The sequence below is a fragment of the Ascaphus truei genome, chromosome 21, assembly GCF_040206685.1.
Source record: "Ascaphus truei isolate aAscTru1 chromosome 21, aAscTru1.hap1, whole genome shotgun sequence".
NCBI lineage: Eukaryota > Metazoa > Chordata > Amphibia > Anura > Ascaphidae > Ascaphus > Ascaphus truei.
This window is the reverse complement of record NC_134503.1, coordinates 15,992,722-16,008,534: the sequence shown is the minus strand read 5'-3', so window position 1 is coordinate 16,008,534 and position 15,813 is coordinate 15,992,722. Positions and strand designations below refer to the sequence as shown.

The following is a 15,813-nucleotide window of genomic DNA, read 5'->3' as shown; positions in this document are numbered from 1 at the left end:
TGTCCCAATTTGAACATCTTAGGGGAGTGTCTCTAACTCTGACTCATTACAAGCCAGAGCCGGATACAGATTGGCCCACATACAGTATGGGGCTTTCCAACCAATATCCACCCCTTAGATTGACAGCCTCAGAGTGGCCAGGCCCGCCCTTGACTACTGATACATTATTCAAGGCTGGAATACACACACAGGCCTAATAATGGATTTAACCTTTCCACTGCCCGCACTAACAGGACTGACAGAGGAAAGGCCCAGAAACAGAAGTAACTGCCGGGAGGCTATGTTACATACAAGAAACCCATCTAAATAGAGAAGACATGATGAAACTTAGGCCTGTAATATAGTGGGCGTGCTTGCTCCGCCGTGTGCTTGCGCGCAGCACTTATAATTGGCTGTGGTTAACCAGCTGTTCTATACTAGGACAGCGCGCGTATGGCAGTGAGCGTGGAGCCGGACGATCGGGGGGAAGACTCCGAAAAGTATGTTTTCGCGCTGCTGCAAAGTATGTATGTATGTATGTGTGTGTGCATACCCCGGTTTAAGTACACTCACTTTAAGTACACTCGCGAGTAAGTACATCTCGCTCAATAGGCAAACAGCAGCTCACGCATGCGCCAGTCAGCACGTCTGGAAAAGCAATACCGGCTCCCTACCTGTACCGAAGCTGTGCGCAAGCGGGGAGACTATAGAGCCTGTTACAAATGCCTTATTTACATCAGTTCTGCACGTATATGACGATTGCAGTACAGTACATGCATCGATAAGTGTAGAAAAGGTAGTGCTTCACTTTAAGTACATTTTCGCTTTACATACATGCTCCGGTCCCATTGCGTACGTTAATGTGGGGTATGCCTGTATATATATATATATATATATATATATATATATATATATATATATATATATATATATATATATTTGTGTGTGTGTGCCAAAATAATGTACACACATACTACATACACAATTTTTGTTTAGTTTCAAATAATGTAAATCAGCAAAATTGTGACAAATCTTCATATTGCCTTACCCTCTTTAGTCACACACACACACTGAAGGCTTCCAAGTGAGAGACACAAACACACACACACACACACACACACACACACACACACACACACACACACACACACACACACACACACACACACACACACACACACACACACACTCACAAAGAGACACACAAAGTGACAGCTTAACAGTGACACACACTTTCCCAGTGACACACAGACAGCTTCCCGGTGATACACACAGACAGCTATCCAGAGACACACACAGTAACAGCTTCCAAGCCTGTCGCACACAGCACAGACCCGTACACACAAAATGTGTGCACGCCAACTATAAAACAAGCCTAAGAGATAAAATGTTTCCACAGATATATCACTCACCAGCCCAGAAAATATAAATAGGAGCAACGCGTCTAGGCCCATAATCGGTACCTATTTCAGTAGAAAAGATAAAAAGAGTCAAGTCAGGTACAATGATCATTATCACAGGTAAACTAGGAACAACAGACTTAACCATAGCAAACTTATACGTACCAAATGAGGATCAAGATTTTTTTTTTTATATAGATAATGCCTGTTATACTATTATGCAACATAAGAAAGGACGGAGATTTAAACACTATTTTAGATGATACAAAAAACAAGGCAAAATCCACTAATAAAGGCAACAATATGAGACCACAAAAAGCTCGGCCGCTGATAAAACTCCTGGATGAGAATGCCCCAATAGATAGGTGGAGGACTTTGAATCCTACATCTAGGAGCTACTCGTTCTACTCGGCCTTGCATGATCAATATACAAGAATAGACTATATTCTAATTTCTGGAGACCTGGCAGACACTATGGTCAGTGCTGAGATGGACAATATTACTATATATTTTGCAGAATAATTAAAAGACTAATAAAGAGAATTACAGGACTAGACTGCCCATGGAATATAGAGACAGTATTAATTGTAAAACCATTGGAGGATATAGAGAGGAATGTAGACTAATTAATGATACATATCCTGTCCTCAGCAAAGGCAGCTATAGCTAAAAACTGGAAGCAGAACAATCGACCGACAATAGCAGAGGTTAAAAACAAACTAAATTATATTATGATAATGGAAAATTTACCAGTTTAATCCAGGACAGATATGAAAGTTATCTGAAGACATGGGTACCATGGATGATCCATTGGGAAGCTAATGTTTGAAAACTTTCTAGTCATTCTATATCTAGCTAGTCGGTATTATGAACCAAACCACTATGCAACTGTATGTGTAATAAAGTATAAATGAATGCTCTGCAAAAAAAGTCAAGATAGAAATGTACCACCCCAACCCCCACCTAAATTTTCTTTTGTACCCCCCCCCCCTAAATAAAACTTGTAAAAAAGAACAATAAAATGCAAGTTTAAATTTTTTAATAATCATGAACTAGACCGGATGCTGTAATCTTACGTATCCATGTAGCACGGAAGCGGCCTGGCTGGTCTGTCTTGAAGTATCTCATGGTATTGTCTAGACATGTGTTCGAACTGGAATATAATGACAGGGGGAGCAGTGGTAAATGAGTGTTCCATCTGTAATTTCTATATTCAGAGTTCCCCTTGTAAATCCTTGTATTCAGGGGCTTATAAATAAATAAAAACAACCCTGTCACCTACTTGTTCCCAGACACCCATCTCACCCAGGTGTGCCCGTTCTAAAGTGGGGTTCAGTACATATCAGTCATTTCTAGCCCTATTAAATTGTAAACCAATGGATATGCCATGCACCTCCCTGATGATGGGGCCCTGAGATGTCTCCGAAACGTTGGTTACCTATGGATTAAGTACCCTTTTCTTTTCATCTTCCTGTAGTGCTGGGTCTCTTTCCCTGGTCATTTGATTTTGGTGAAGTATCATTTTTATACTATTTATGATGCGCACACTTGCCAATTATGGGCTAATTGTTTTGTATACAGTATATGGTGTGCTTTCTCTCCACGTGTGTGTGTGTGTACTGTATGTATATATATATATATACAGTGCTTGACAAATCTATTAAAATACAGGCCCGTGGCGACTGGATTTGACCCCGTGGCGACCTCCTCAGGGCCGACACCAAGCAGGGCGGGATTGGGAGCGGGACTAGGTGGCGAGTAGATTTTTTGGTGATTTGTCAACCACTGTATATATATATATATAGTATATTAAGAGAAAAGGAGAAGCGCCAGCTCCATAGCATAAAACCATAAATTTAATAAAGTGAAAGAGTAGAGTCTGCAAGACTTGCACTCACATAGGGATAAAAAAAACCACATGCAGTTGAGAGAATTGTAGAGCGTCACCAGGATGGAGGGATCCAATATCAGCTGTGATGGTAAAGGTAACGTGTCCACTGTATTGAGCCTTGTGATCGGTCAGGGCCGTCAACAGGAGGTGAGTGCTGGGACAACTGTCCCCGGCTAGACAGCTGAAAGGGGACCCCAGCTCTCCCCCGCAACTGCGTGTAAATGTGTATTGTTGGGGGTGTGGGGGGGATATTGTGTGGGGTATTGTGTGTGTCGGGGAGGGGGGGGGGGTATTGTGTGGATACTGTGTTGTGGGAGGGTATTGTATGGATACTGTGGTGTGGGAGGGTATTGTATGGGTACTGTGGTGTGGGAGGGTATTGTGTTAATATTGAGGTGTGGGGGAGAATTGTGTGAGTATTGTGGTATGGGGGGTATCGCAGGGGTGGAGTTGTGTGGGTAATGTGGGAGGGAATCGTGTGTGTGTCCGGTGGGGGGAGGGGGGGCAGTGAGAGAGAGAATGGAGCAGTGAGAGGAGTGAGTGAGGTGAATGAGGGAGAGAGAAGAGGTTGAGGAGTGTGAGGTATAACGTAAGACGGGATGGGGGATAGTGAGAGGTGGGGTAATAGAGGTGGGTGAGAGAGCGAGGAGGTGTGGAAGAGAGTGGGGCCTCCGAAGGCCGCCAACGGGACAGGGGGGGGAGGAGGAGGGACCCGGTGGAAACTCCCAGGTCTATGAAGAGATAATTTATTGCTGCAGCATAAGCAGGTTTCTTTACTTATGTGGGATGAGTGTACACGTTTTCCAAGCTCCCATCACCATTCGGTGTGATGACAGTGGTACTCATGCTCATGAGATGTGTGTAGGACTTGAACCAATCGGAGTTGTAGGCCACAGCGATGCTGTACCACTTCCCTATAATCTAGAACCATAGGTCCATTAAAGGGGCAATTCTTATAATCCCGTCATTTACCTTCATCAGGTTCAAGAGACATCAATGACCTGATACAACGTGGTTCATTTTTAACCCCCTGAGTTCGTAGCAATGTGTCTAAGACCCATCTGGTTCTCAAGGTGTTACATGTAGTTACATAACCATTGTAGTACAGGTACCAACAAAGCGCAGTGGAGAATCAGGCTAGTTATTGCTCTTCTGAGTGCAGGACAGCACTACACCTACCAATAGCAAAGATCTATTTGAAGGATTTTGTATTTCTTTGATAAATACAGTTGATGTTTTTGCTGGAGTTCTGCTTACAAATTCCCCATGTGGCAGACTCCTCTTTATAAACGGCACAATCCCATGCACAGCTGCAGAGCTAGTCTGAACTTTACATGTATTGAACCATATCTCCATTCTGCCATATTTTCAATGGTCTGTATACTATGTGCAAAGTTACCGAGATATATACATTTAGAGCTGCAATCCATGCTGCTCTTTTACATGATCACAGCATACTGCACCGACACACTTTATCCGAGCAAATACCCGGTATGTACCTGGCAGATACCTGGAATGCGCCGCTCCTCACCTCTGACAAGCCCCGTTGCATTTGCCTTCCCAGCCTGGGTTCATGCCTGGCTGATGGGCGGCTGATCTGTTAAATGATAATGATTAGGATTTAATAGGCTGCAATGCTTCGCGTGTCTACCAGATGGCATAAATTCATGAATTGTAATGCAGTATATATATATATACTGTGCAATATTGCAGCCAGCTGGAATAAAATGCTTCAATCCCAGCTTGGAAAATAACTCAATGCACTCGGGCAGAAAACAGTCACAAACCTCAATACACCCGGGTATACCCGAATTCGTGGGACTAGCCGAGCTCGAATAAAGTGTGTCGCCAGTGTAAAGATCCCGCAGGGCTGGTTCATACTATTTTAGCTCCGGGATCTTTCCCCCGAAAAAGTTAGAGTTTTTTCCTTCTGACATTATTTTTTTTGTCTGGGATAAACAAGCGAGGTACCGGGTCCCCCTCAATAGCCAGCCATGGCATCACTGGGAAATGTCATGGGAGAACATTGCTACTTAACAACTCATCATGCAGACACATCAAGCATTGCCCTCTATTTATCTATATAACCAATATTGCACCCAGGTTGCACAATTCGCCAAATCTTACGTCTATGTAGCGAGCGGATACACTTATGTTTAGCCGGTCACCACTAACTCACCTCAGCTTGCCGTACTTACTTTATCATCCTTGAAGTCGTGTTGAACGTACATATCAGACTGGGCACACAAGGCAAACAGGGCCACCAGGCCCAAACTAAGCAAAAGTCCCTTCATGGTGCAATCTTGGTCCCAGGTATTATGATGTTTCCGTCTGTGTATGTGAGCAACACACTGAATCCTGGCCACTTTTATACAGAGCTGGATAACACTGTTAGACAATCACACAGCTGGGACCAGAACATGTGACTTAGAGGCCGGCTTTGGCAAGTAACATATAAAAGAAAGGAGCTCAAGAAAAAACAAAATCAATGTAACAATAATAAGTTTGTGTGTTCAAATATTTTTTAATATGTGCAGCACATGAAATAAGCAGAGCTGTCTCAATGACCCCTTCCAATAAATGTTAGTGTAGCCATGCCTGGTTTTGGCTACCAGTCTGCCCTTCTCCTGGCAGTAATACCTAGTAAGGATTGGTTTGCCAGGAGTAATCATGGGTTTTCCCCACTCACTGCGGCTCTGTGAGTCAGAGAAGGCAGTGTAGTCATGCCTGTGTCCAATAGGGGGCCGGCGGCTGGCTCTTGCTGGATCTGATTTAGGGAGATGCATTTCCTGTATTTAGTTAGTTTGTCTCTGCCTTGATAGAGACAGGTGACCCATACGAAGCTGTCAAGGCTGCGGCAGGCTTGAGGCCTCCCTTCGGGGAGAGTTGGGAACCTTACCTCTTATCCTACCAGGGGATAAGGGAAGAGCAAGGATCACTCTCGGTGCCCTAGGCTGGGAGTGGATCCAGGGACATCCTGAGGGTGAATACCCTGATTGCTGTGATCTGTGGCTGCTAGATACAGAAGGCAAATAAACATCCTGTGCTATCAACGATACCGCATGGCCTGAGACTGAAGTCTATTGGGAGGAGGGGAAAGAGAGAGTTCTTTTGCAGAGACTTCACCCCATACCCCTGGGGGACTGCACAAGATGGAGACGCTGCACCTGTAAGTACGATTGGGGCACAACCCCAGAAGCCTGTCCTGACCTTCCCTATAACACCTGATGGGAGACTCTGGGCCCCCTGTTACCAGCAGGTGCACCACACTATTCCACGTAACCAGAGAATAATTTCCCCAGAGAGGCCCAATGTGAGATCGGGTGGGTGAAACAGGGTTACATTTGGAGGCGCTGCTAAGATAAATCAGGACAGGCTTTCAGCGAAGCAGAACTGGAAGAGTAAGATGTGTACTTCCAGTGTCGAAGCGAGAGGGGGTCTTTGTGTAGTCAGGGGGTTACTGAACCTCTCAAAGCACGACCTAAGACGGGCCTAAAGAGGTGAACAGAATTGGCAGCTGAGCTACTGTATAGCTGTTCTAGTCCCTTGAGGCGGGTGACCGTAGGAAGCCTGAAAGAAGTATACTGGGTAACGTGGGTCAGCAACTTCTGGAGATGGTCTGCGGTACCGTCAGCCAAAAGTAGGAGGCGCCCAGTGCTGTGGGGAAAGAAGTCCCAAAAGCACTTCTAGCTGGCAGCCAGTCTATCACCACAGAGCACTTGCAATGGATTATCATCGTGTACGGTGCACAAAAGAGAGTTTTGCCTAGCTTGGGGTATGCTAAAATTGGCACTGGTCAGAGGCTAAATGGAGTGCTGTGTTCACAGAAGAGCGATGTCCTTGAGGAATTGTGTGAATTGTACTGATGTGAAAACCGTGGGTTCAACAAAGATGGCGGCTACAGTATGTGATAGTGCTCCTCGCGGCGCTAAGAAGTTAAAATGGCGGTTCCCGCTGAGGCTGAGTGGCGCACGTGTGGTGTGCATTCAGGTTGCAAGAAAGCTGTGTGCAAAGATTTGGCCGGGTTTGGCGCGAAAGCCAACGCGCTGTTTGAAGGAGAGATGTGGCGCAAAAGCCGGTGCCACGCCCCTCTGTGCTGTGACTGGATCAGCCCAGTGTCCACATCACGCAGCGATGCCGAGTGCTCCTCCTCTAATATCCACCAGAGGGAGGGGGCATGAAGAGAATCAATTGCAGTGTGTTAACCAAGATGACGGAGGAACCGGATGTGTGCGGCTCCCCTACACTCTTGCGGAACTGGCGACAAGGAAGGAGCAAATTGTCGAGTGAGGAAGGAGATTATTTCCCCTGTGAAAGAGAAGATGTCTGACTGCAATGTCAATACCTACCAACTTCCAGGAGGCTCCCTGGTTGTTGAGATCGAGGGTCGAGAGTTCTTAACGTGTCTATGTTTACAGACTACCTGGGCCGGTGCCAAGTCTCTGCAAGGTGTAACCAGTGCGGAGTATATCACCTCTGGCCGGTGGACCCGTTCCCTACTATTGTGGCTCCGTTTGAGGGACCTCAAGCGACACTCATGGAAGTGGACAGCGCTGAGCTAGCAGCTATCCGAGGCCTGTGTGCCCTGGGGAATGCTCTGATCCAGTCGCAGAACCTTTACCGACGGAACCTGCGGAAGAAGAAGTGATTGCCCCGAGAGGCGGGGAATCGCTGTTGCTGGAGGTGCCGGAACAGGACTGTTTCATGCTCGTTGTCTCCAGTGAGAGTGCGGAGCCCAGCTGTTGTTTCCCTGCAGAGGTGTCCCTGCCCTACTCATCTGACAATGATCAGGACAGCCTCTCATCGGTGGTGATGCGCCAACTGGCGGACCACTGCAATGGTGCTGTAAAGAGAAGTTCACCTACCTGTAGATGGAGCGGAGAAGCCCCACCGCCGTGGAGGCTCCCAGTGCCATTGCGGAGGTAATTGAGGATCATCGCGAGCTAGCGGAGCGGTGAGAAACCACAACCTTTCTCCCAACAGGCTGCGGAGGAGGAGTCCAGAGATGAGGTCCAGCCTGGCGCTTACCTCTGTATGGAGAATTACGCCGACCTTCCGGTTCCACGCCCTGCGGATGACGTACTTTCGGTGCGGGACCAGGGCCTGTCCCGGAATCTCGCGATGTCTCCAGCAGATGACATCACTTCCATGTCTTTAAAATCCAGTCTTTATCTATGGGTTCCTTCTATGTCATTTTATGTCCCTATATGACTGAAATTAGTTTTTTTTTTTGTTGTTTTTATTAATATTTCAGAAACGATCACACCAATCGCCATATTATAAATGCAATGTATCTCTATGTTAAATGTGTAAGCTTTTAAATGTTTTTTTATATATGTTGTCTTTCATTAATGTTTTAGATTTGAATGAACCAATTGTATGACCCTTTGATAATGTCTATGAAGAGTAGTGTGTCTGCCATTTCCTGGCAGATGCTTATGTTTTTGACCTACTTTTAATACACTAATTTGGGCGTGATTTTATGTGATTTTATATGATTTGAATGAACCGATTGCATAATGTTTATGAATACTAGTGAGACTGCCATTTGCTGGCTGATAGCTGTACTTATGGCACAATGAACTGACTATGAGATAGACTTGCTTTAAACTTTAAAAGAATCTGGGCGAAGAGCACTACTTAGATATTTTCTAGTGATGAATTTCTAGTGATGATTGTATTTCAACTTTCTATCCATTGCCACTAGAGGGGGCCCTTCTATCACTCATTGAGTTATTGGACTGGCCAGCTGATGTTTAAAGCCTCAGCTCAAAATTACTTTTGAAGCAAATTCTTTTTATCAAAGTGTGAATCTTTTATTCAATTGGTAAAATTGTGTGTTTTTAATGACAATGCCAGAAGGATTCATGTATTTAATTTGTATTTTTAATACACCATAATCTATGTAGGACACGGTTTAGAGTATGGCTGTTTAGACACATTTTCTATATACTGGGTCTTATTAAGATTGTTTTCAAATATGTTCAAAGGCTTCATATACCACATGCAGCAATCCATAGCTGTAATCATAGCTTAAAGGAACTTTTTGGGATCAGGAAGTAAGATCCAGCATTTGAGGGGTTAATGGCAATCAATCATGTAAGCCCTATAAAGACAAGGTCTCCCAGGTACTCTGCACATGCCTGACGAAGGATTTAACAATCCGAAACGCGTTGTGTGTGCAGAGACCTGGACCAGAAGCTGTGTGTCTGCTTGAGGACACCGTAGCCGGCGCCTGCACTGACGGTGATCAGACCTGTAGACCAGACGCGGCGAACAGGAGCGCACTGCACCGGAGAGCGGGAGGTTGACCCCGGCATCCTTGAGCAGTTCTTTACATGTGAGTTAATTGTTATCTCACTCTTTTTGCTGAATAAACGTATTTTTATTGATCTCTGTGGCGCTGTCTCCCACTATATGCGCCCTGAGTGGCCCATCCCTGACGTACAGAGGGAGAGGTAGTGCGACTGACTATACCTATAGTACTATCTAGTACCACACAGGCCCGTGTGAGTACATATTGTATAAATTCCTATCACCCCTGTGCTTTTAATCACTGGTTTAACACTGTGTTTTTCAATCACCGGTCTGGCACTGATTCTGACCCATGTCTGCGCCCTTCTGTCTCTCTTTATATCACTTCCATGTCGACTGCCGGAGCGGACCGGGACTGTGACATGACCGCTCCGGTAAGTACTGCCCTCTCCAGGCGAGAAATGAAGCACTACATTCCAAAGGTTATGGGCCAAGAGAACGCCGGTCTGTCGAGGCTGCGTTCAAGAAGCCAAGGTCCCCTGTGGTAGGCCGTGGCCTAACCAACGTAAAGAACACTGTTGCTTGCAAGGCCTTAGTCCCTAACTCCAGTGCCACTGCTATTGCCCCTGTCCATGTCCCATCTATTTCGGGTTCCCAACATAGCCACCATGGGTCACCGGGTAAGAAAGAAGTCCCCAAGCCATCCACTGATCACTGGGATGGGGTCGGATTGGTTCACGACTGTGGGTTTTTTAACAATGTTGTTCATGTTGTACCTGTTGCTAGGGTAAAACCTTATGTGGCCCCAGTATCTGCCAGAGTGGCCAGAAATCGCCAAAAAGCTTTACTCTATTTTAATCACCCAAGGCAGGGAGAAATTGAGTTTAAGATGGGTGCCACCCAGAGTGAGGAGAGTGGATATAGTTCTGATGAGGAGAAAGAATTAAGGGAATTCTACAATAGGGACCCCCGGCTTAAGGAGGGTATTCCCCACCGACCCCATGTTAAGGGTAACATATCAGGGGAAGTGGTGTGCTGGTGATAAAGTGAACAAATCACTCGCATAAATATCTGCAGGAGAATAAGCTGGTCACCCGTAACTCTCTCTTAAAAAAAACACATAAGGAGTACATGGCGTAACACAATTTAATGCACAAGCAAATGGATTCAATTAGGAAAAAGGCACACTCACATTTTCCCAATTCTTACATCGCAATGAGTGCTTTAAGGGCTCACTCTCGCCACTCTTGGACTACCGCAGTCCTCTGGAACAGGAAAGGTCGCGATGTAGGTCCCTGTTGTCCGCCTGGATCCTCCGATCCTCGTTGTTTGGTCGCGGCCGTCGGCACTACCGGGTCTACGCGCGCAGCAGATACGGTGGCTCACGGGGGACTGGACTCTTTCTTACCAGCTACAGAGTCTTCATAGGGTCAAAAAACCCTACACGTTTCGCCTACTATCCAATTCGGCTTCCTCAGCGGTTGTGGATAATTCTACTTTGGCCTTATCTGGTACTTTTAGGCATACTAATCACAAATTGTCCAATTAGAAAAGGCGCAGAGGGTGTTGTCCTACTAGCTACTAATTGAATCTCATTTGGTTAATACAATAGCTAGCAAAAAATGTATATGCATACAGGGGAACTAGATTGAATCATAAAACAGTCAACTTTAATACATACAACAATTTTAATACAAATAATAACAAAATAGTTAGAATTGTATTATTATTATTTGTATTAAAATTGTTGTACAGTATGTATTAAATTTATTCAATGTGTAATGGAGGCATCAACAAAAAGCGTAGGTTTTCTGCGACCCATTCTGTTTTTATTAAACTCAATATTTGCGGTTGGATGGTGGAGCAGAGCGGGCGCTAGGTGCCCCCTCTCCCACTTTAGTTGCCAGTACAGTATGTGCTGTGTGCACTTTTCTTTCTCCCTGATACTGGCGCAGTGGTGCCCGATGTTGGTCACATCTCCTGTGCTCTGCAGTTTCATTTGTCACTATCACCCACACTGCACCCAGCAGGTACCTGCCAACTCACTGGCCTAGAGTGGCCCTGGTTTCTCTCTGGGCCATGTCCTGGTGGAGGCAGGCGGCTTTGGGTTGCTCCATAGATTTGGGTAAGGGAATTTGTGTGGAGTCATTGGGGAGTTCCTGAGCTTTGGCTATTTCTTCCTCACTACAGGCAGTCCTCGGTTATCCAACGGAATCCGTTCTGGAAGTAGCGTTGGATAGTGAAACCGTTGTAAAGTGAGTCCCGTGTTAATCAGTGGCGGTAAACGTTGGATAACGCATTCAGGTGTCAAAACGGCCCATAGGGTTGCATTGTAAAGCATTGGATATACCATCATTGTAAAGTGAAACGTTGGATAGCGAGGACTACCTGTACATGTAAGAGAGAAAAACAGATTTCGCTGACATGCAAAACTCAGTATTAAAGTATCTAATGGCTACGAAAGACACTGGACTGAAATAACATTGTTGCTATCTGCACCATTCTTTCTATCATAGTTGCGGGTAGCAGCCTTGTGTTTTGAGACATTAGCACAGACTGTTCTACTCATTGTTATTTCTAGGACCTTTGTATACATCAGCAAAGTCTGAGCTGCCATTTCTCCATATCGCTGCCTGACCTATCCCTCTAATCTCACTATACTTTACAAAAAATTGTACTGCCTTTGACCCAGAGACTTTGTCACTGGGAGTTCTGGCTCTGGGGCTCTAAATCCTAAAATGACTCCTGTCATTCTACCTAAACACGTGTATATTTCTATTCAGCATTTGCTAATTGAACATTCTAGTACAGGCATACCCCGGTTTAAGGAAACTCACTTTAAGTACACTCGCAAGTAAGGACATAATTTCAATAGCCCCATACCCCTGCTTCCGTACGCTTGCTTCGCGTGTATGGACACTTATTCTGCCCTACAGACCACTGATTCCCCTCGCAAAATAGGCAAACGGCATCTCGCGCATGCGTCTGTCTGCACGTCCCTGAACAGCAATACCGGCTCCCTACCTGTACCGAAGCATCGATAAGTGGAAAAAAGGTAGTGCTTCATTTTAAGTTCATTTTCGCTTTACATACATGCTCTGGACCCATTGCATTTGTTAATGCGGGGTATGCCTGAATGTGTTACCATGAAATAAAATGCTGCTGACATTGTGATAACCTTTTATATTCCATATGATGTTATAGCAGTTGGTAAACTGTTTGGGCTGGAAAGTTTTCTAAGTCCAACAATGCTCGTACGATCAGCTAAAAGCGCTGATTTCTGCCCTTCTACGCGATTCTCCAAGCCCAGCTAACTTATCGTACTTGAAAGTTGCGCTGAAAAAAGCATGCCAGCAAAAGGCAGGTGATAAAAGAGCTGAACTTAGAAACATTTCTTTGTTTACATTTTGCAGCCGCAACACCCATACAACGGGCCGGCGGTTGTCCCCGGCTGACCCCACGGGTGTCCCCGGCTGACCCCACGCCGGTCCCGTGGGTGTTCAGGGGTCCCTGGCTGACCCCGCGGGTGTCCCCAGCTGACCCCGTGGCGGTCCCCGCGGGTTTCCGGGGGTCCCCGCGAGCCTGCGGTACCAATGGTGTGCCCCCAAAAAATAAACAATACTGTTTAAAAGATACACCCCCCCCCTAACACATACACTACAGTAATGGGCAAAATGACTATTATCCACAGATGGATAATAATGCATTTTGCCCATTTCAAATACAATAATCACAATAAATAAAATAATTACATCTTGCACTCACCCTTCTTGCCCGGCTGCCACGATGAAGGCCATTAATCTGGGCTCGCTGCCAAACCTTCTCCTCCCAAGTAATGCCTCGTGGTAAGTTATATTCTGCACTAAGCAAAAACACAGACCACGATATTGTACTTGTAAAGTCTCGGTTCATACTCTCTAGCAAGAGTATTGTGAGATTATTATAAAGAAAGGTCACTCAGAGTTTGTATAAGATAAGGTTTGTTGTTTATTGTATCACAACAGTAATAACCAGAAATATCACAACAAGCTAACTTGTAAGCTAACAGCTAACAGTAACAATCCATTTCTAACTATGCAGAGATTATTTAGCTAATATGCATGTCATACTCACAAACCCAAAGATATTATGATAGGTCAGCCAGTCTCAGATAAGTCTCATCTGTGTGGTCTCCCACTTCGGTTCTAATCAATGATCTGTCACCCTGACTTATATGGAGTCTTATTGTTTGCTGCGTACGTGATATGTGACCATACCCTATGGCTACTGACGTATGATGTTTATCAGCATTTACAGTTTGACCACAACGCCTGACCACAGCGTGTTTATGTGAGTTACTTCCCCTTTTATGTATATGTACCTGTGTACAAATATCCTGTCCATTTCTTAGCAAAAACAACCCTTATTTCTAATACAAGAAAAGCTAAGATTTTGACAATATGCTCCAAGCTGTACTTAAGCTGTACTATATATGTACTCTATATGTACCTGTGACCTGTATTAATTATGCTATATATGTCCTAAGCTACCTGCAATCCATAACACCATCCTCATCTTCATCACCGTCCATAACTTCCGGTGCTGCAAAACATACAGAAGAATAAAAATAGCCAATGTAATGTCCCCTAACCCCTTAATCACTATAGCAGTAATTAACCGCTATAGTAATTAACGGTTTAAACCACCCTTACCCACCACACGGGAGGCCTACCCAGCCTTGGTGACAATACCCCCTTCCCCCACCTCGGCTACCCACAATAAACATGGCAATATTTAATCAACAATACATAACCCCCCCCCCCATAAATACATGATTTATTCTTTTACATACAGGGTTAATACCCCAGGCCCACGGGAGTCCCCAGTGGTCCTGGCGGGTGTCCGTGGGCCCCGCAGTGTCCCAGTCACCCAGGGGCCTGGGAGCCCTCGGGTTGTTCCCGCCAGGCACCGTGGGCCTCTAGGTTTTCTCCGCGGGTCAACATTGGCCCCAAATAGGGTCTCCACAAGTGGGTTTGCGGGTGTCTGGGGGTCCCCGGGTAAGCCCCACAGGTGTCTGAGGGTCCTTGGGTGGTTCCCATGGGGGTCTTGGGCCCTTGGGATGTCCCTATGGGTCCACGGGGCCCCCACAGCTGTGGGGCCCCCGGTTCTTCCCTGCAGGTGTCCCCTGTTGTTCCGCAGCCTGGTACCCGTGGGCGTCCGTGGGCCCTCAGGTGGTCTCCAGAGGTCCCCTCAGACCTAAGGAACCAACCCTGTATGTTACAAAAAAATAAACCTGGCTATACATTTCAATAAATACCCCCCCCCAAACACATACAGTACAGTAATGTGCAAAATAACTATTATCCAGATATGGATAATAGATTATTTGCCCATTATTAAACACATTAAACAGCAACAATAAAATAAATAGAGTTCTACTTACCCCCTGACAATCAATCATCAAACGGCCTCGTTTGGCAAAAAAAATACATTTCAAATGCCAGTTAACCCTTTAATCACCTTAGTGGTTCATAACCGCAAAAGTAATTAAGGGGTTAACCCACCCTGCCCCGATACCAACCTTACACCCATTCATTTGTACAGTGGGTATAATCTCTCTCTATCTCTATCTCAAAATAAGCACATTGCATATGAAAATTAAACCAGCACATTGCAAAATAAATTATCTCATCTCCCAACAAAACAGCACTTAGACAAATCCATATATACCAAATGGCAATCAAACAATTGCATTTTAGTGTGTACATGATGCAATTTATCTGTGCATCATGTAACACTGTGCCAAATCCATGTTACAAATTAAATAAACAATTGCCAATATGACACAGTGCTATCCAAATAATCTAATCAAAACTAAGCAAGTAAAACATAAAAAAATATTACCATCAATCAATGAAGCAAAGCAAAAATCAATTACAATCAAATACAAATCAATGACACAATTCACTATTCAATACCTAAAACCAAAACATTTATAAAAATATTCTATTTCAAAGTAACACCATCAGACAAAATCTAACTTCAACAAATAAGCCACTATTATAAAGCAAGCCCGCCCTGAAATAAACTATAGCAAACAGCATAAAAAATGACATCAAACTACATTAAAATTACATTACACACAAATCAGTACACAGATCAGCATAATACAATTCAATTACATGAAATCAATGCAAATAAACATTTGCTAAATAAGCATTTATTACCCCTGTATGTACTGTATATCCATCTACAAATACATACATCCATACATACATACAGGGCAATAAATGAGCATAAAAAACAATC

General features: G+C 44.8%; 1 protein-coding gene across 4 annotated transcripts in view; it reads right to left on the bottom strand.

Moving 5' to 3' along the window:
* LOC142472230 (lipocalin-like) overlaps positions 1–15,813 on the bottom strand; it is a 174,600-nt gene that overhangs the window by 91,374 nt on the left and 67,413 nt on the right. Inside the window, exons 1-4 of one of the 4 annotated variants that reach the window (XM_075579131.1) lie at positions 5,469–5,691; positions 4,052–4,191; positions 2,456–2,532; positions 1,392–1,442 (exon numbers count right to left, since the gene is read on the bottom strand). The exons of 2 other annotated variants lie outside the window; for them this stretch is intronic. In XM_075579131.1, the coding sequence (XP_075435246.1) occupies positions 1,392–1,442; positions 2,456–2,532; positions 4,052–4,191; positions 5,469–5,564 (364 nt within the window). In that variant the 5' untranslated portion in view covers positions 5,565–5,691. Of the gene's footprint in view, positions 1–1,391; positions 1,443–2,455; positions 2,533–4,051; positions 4,192–5,468; positions 5,692–15,813 lie in introns of those variants that run through there. One more of the 4 variants, XM_075579132.1, reaches the window with a different exon arrangement.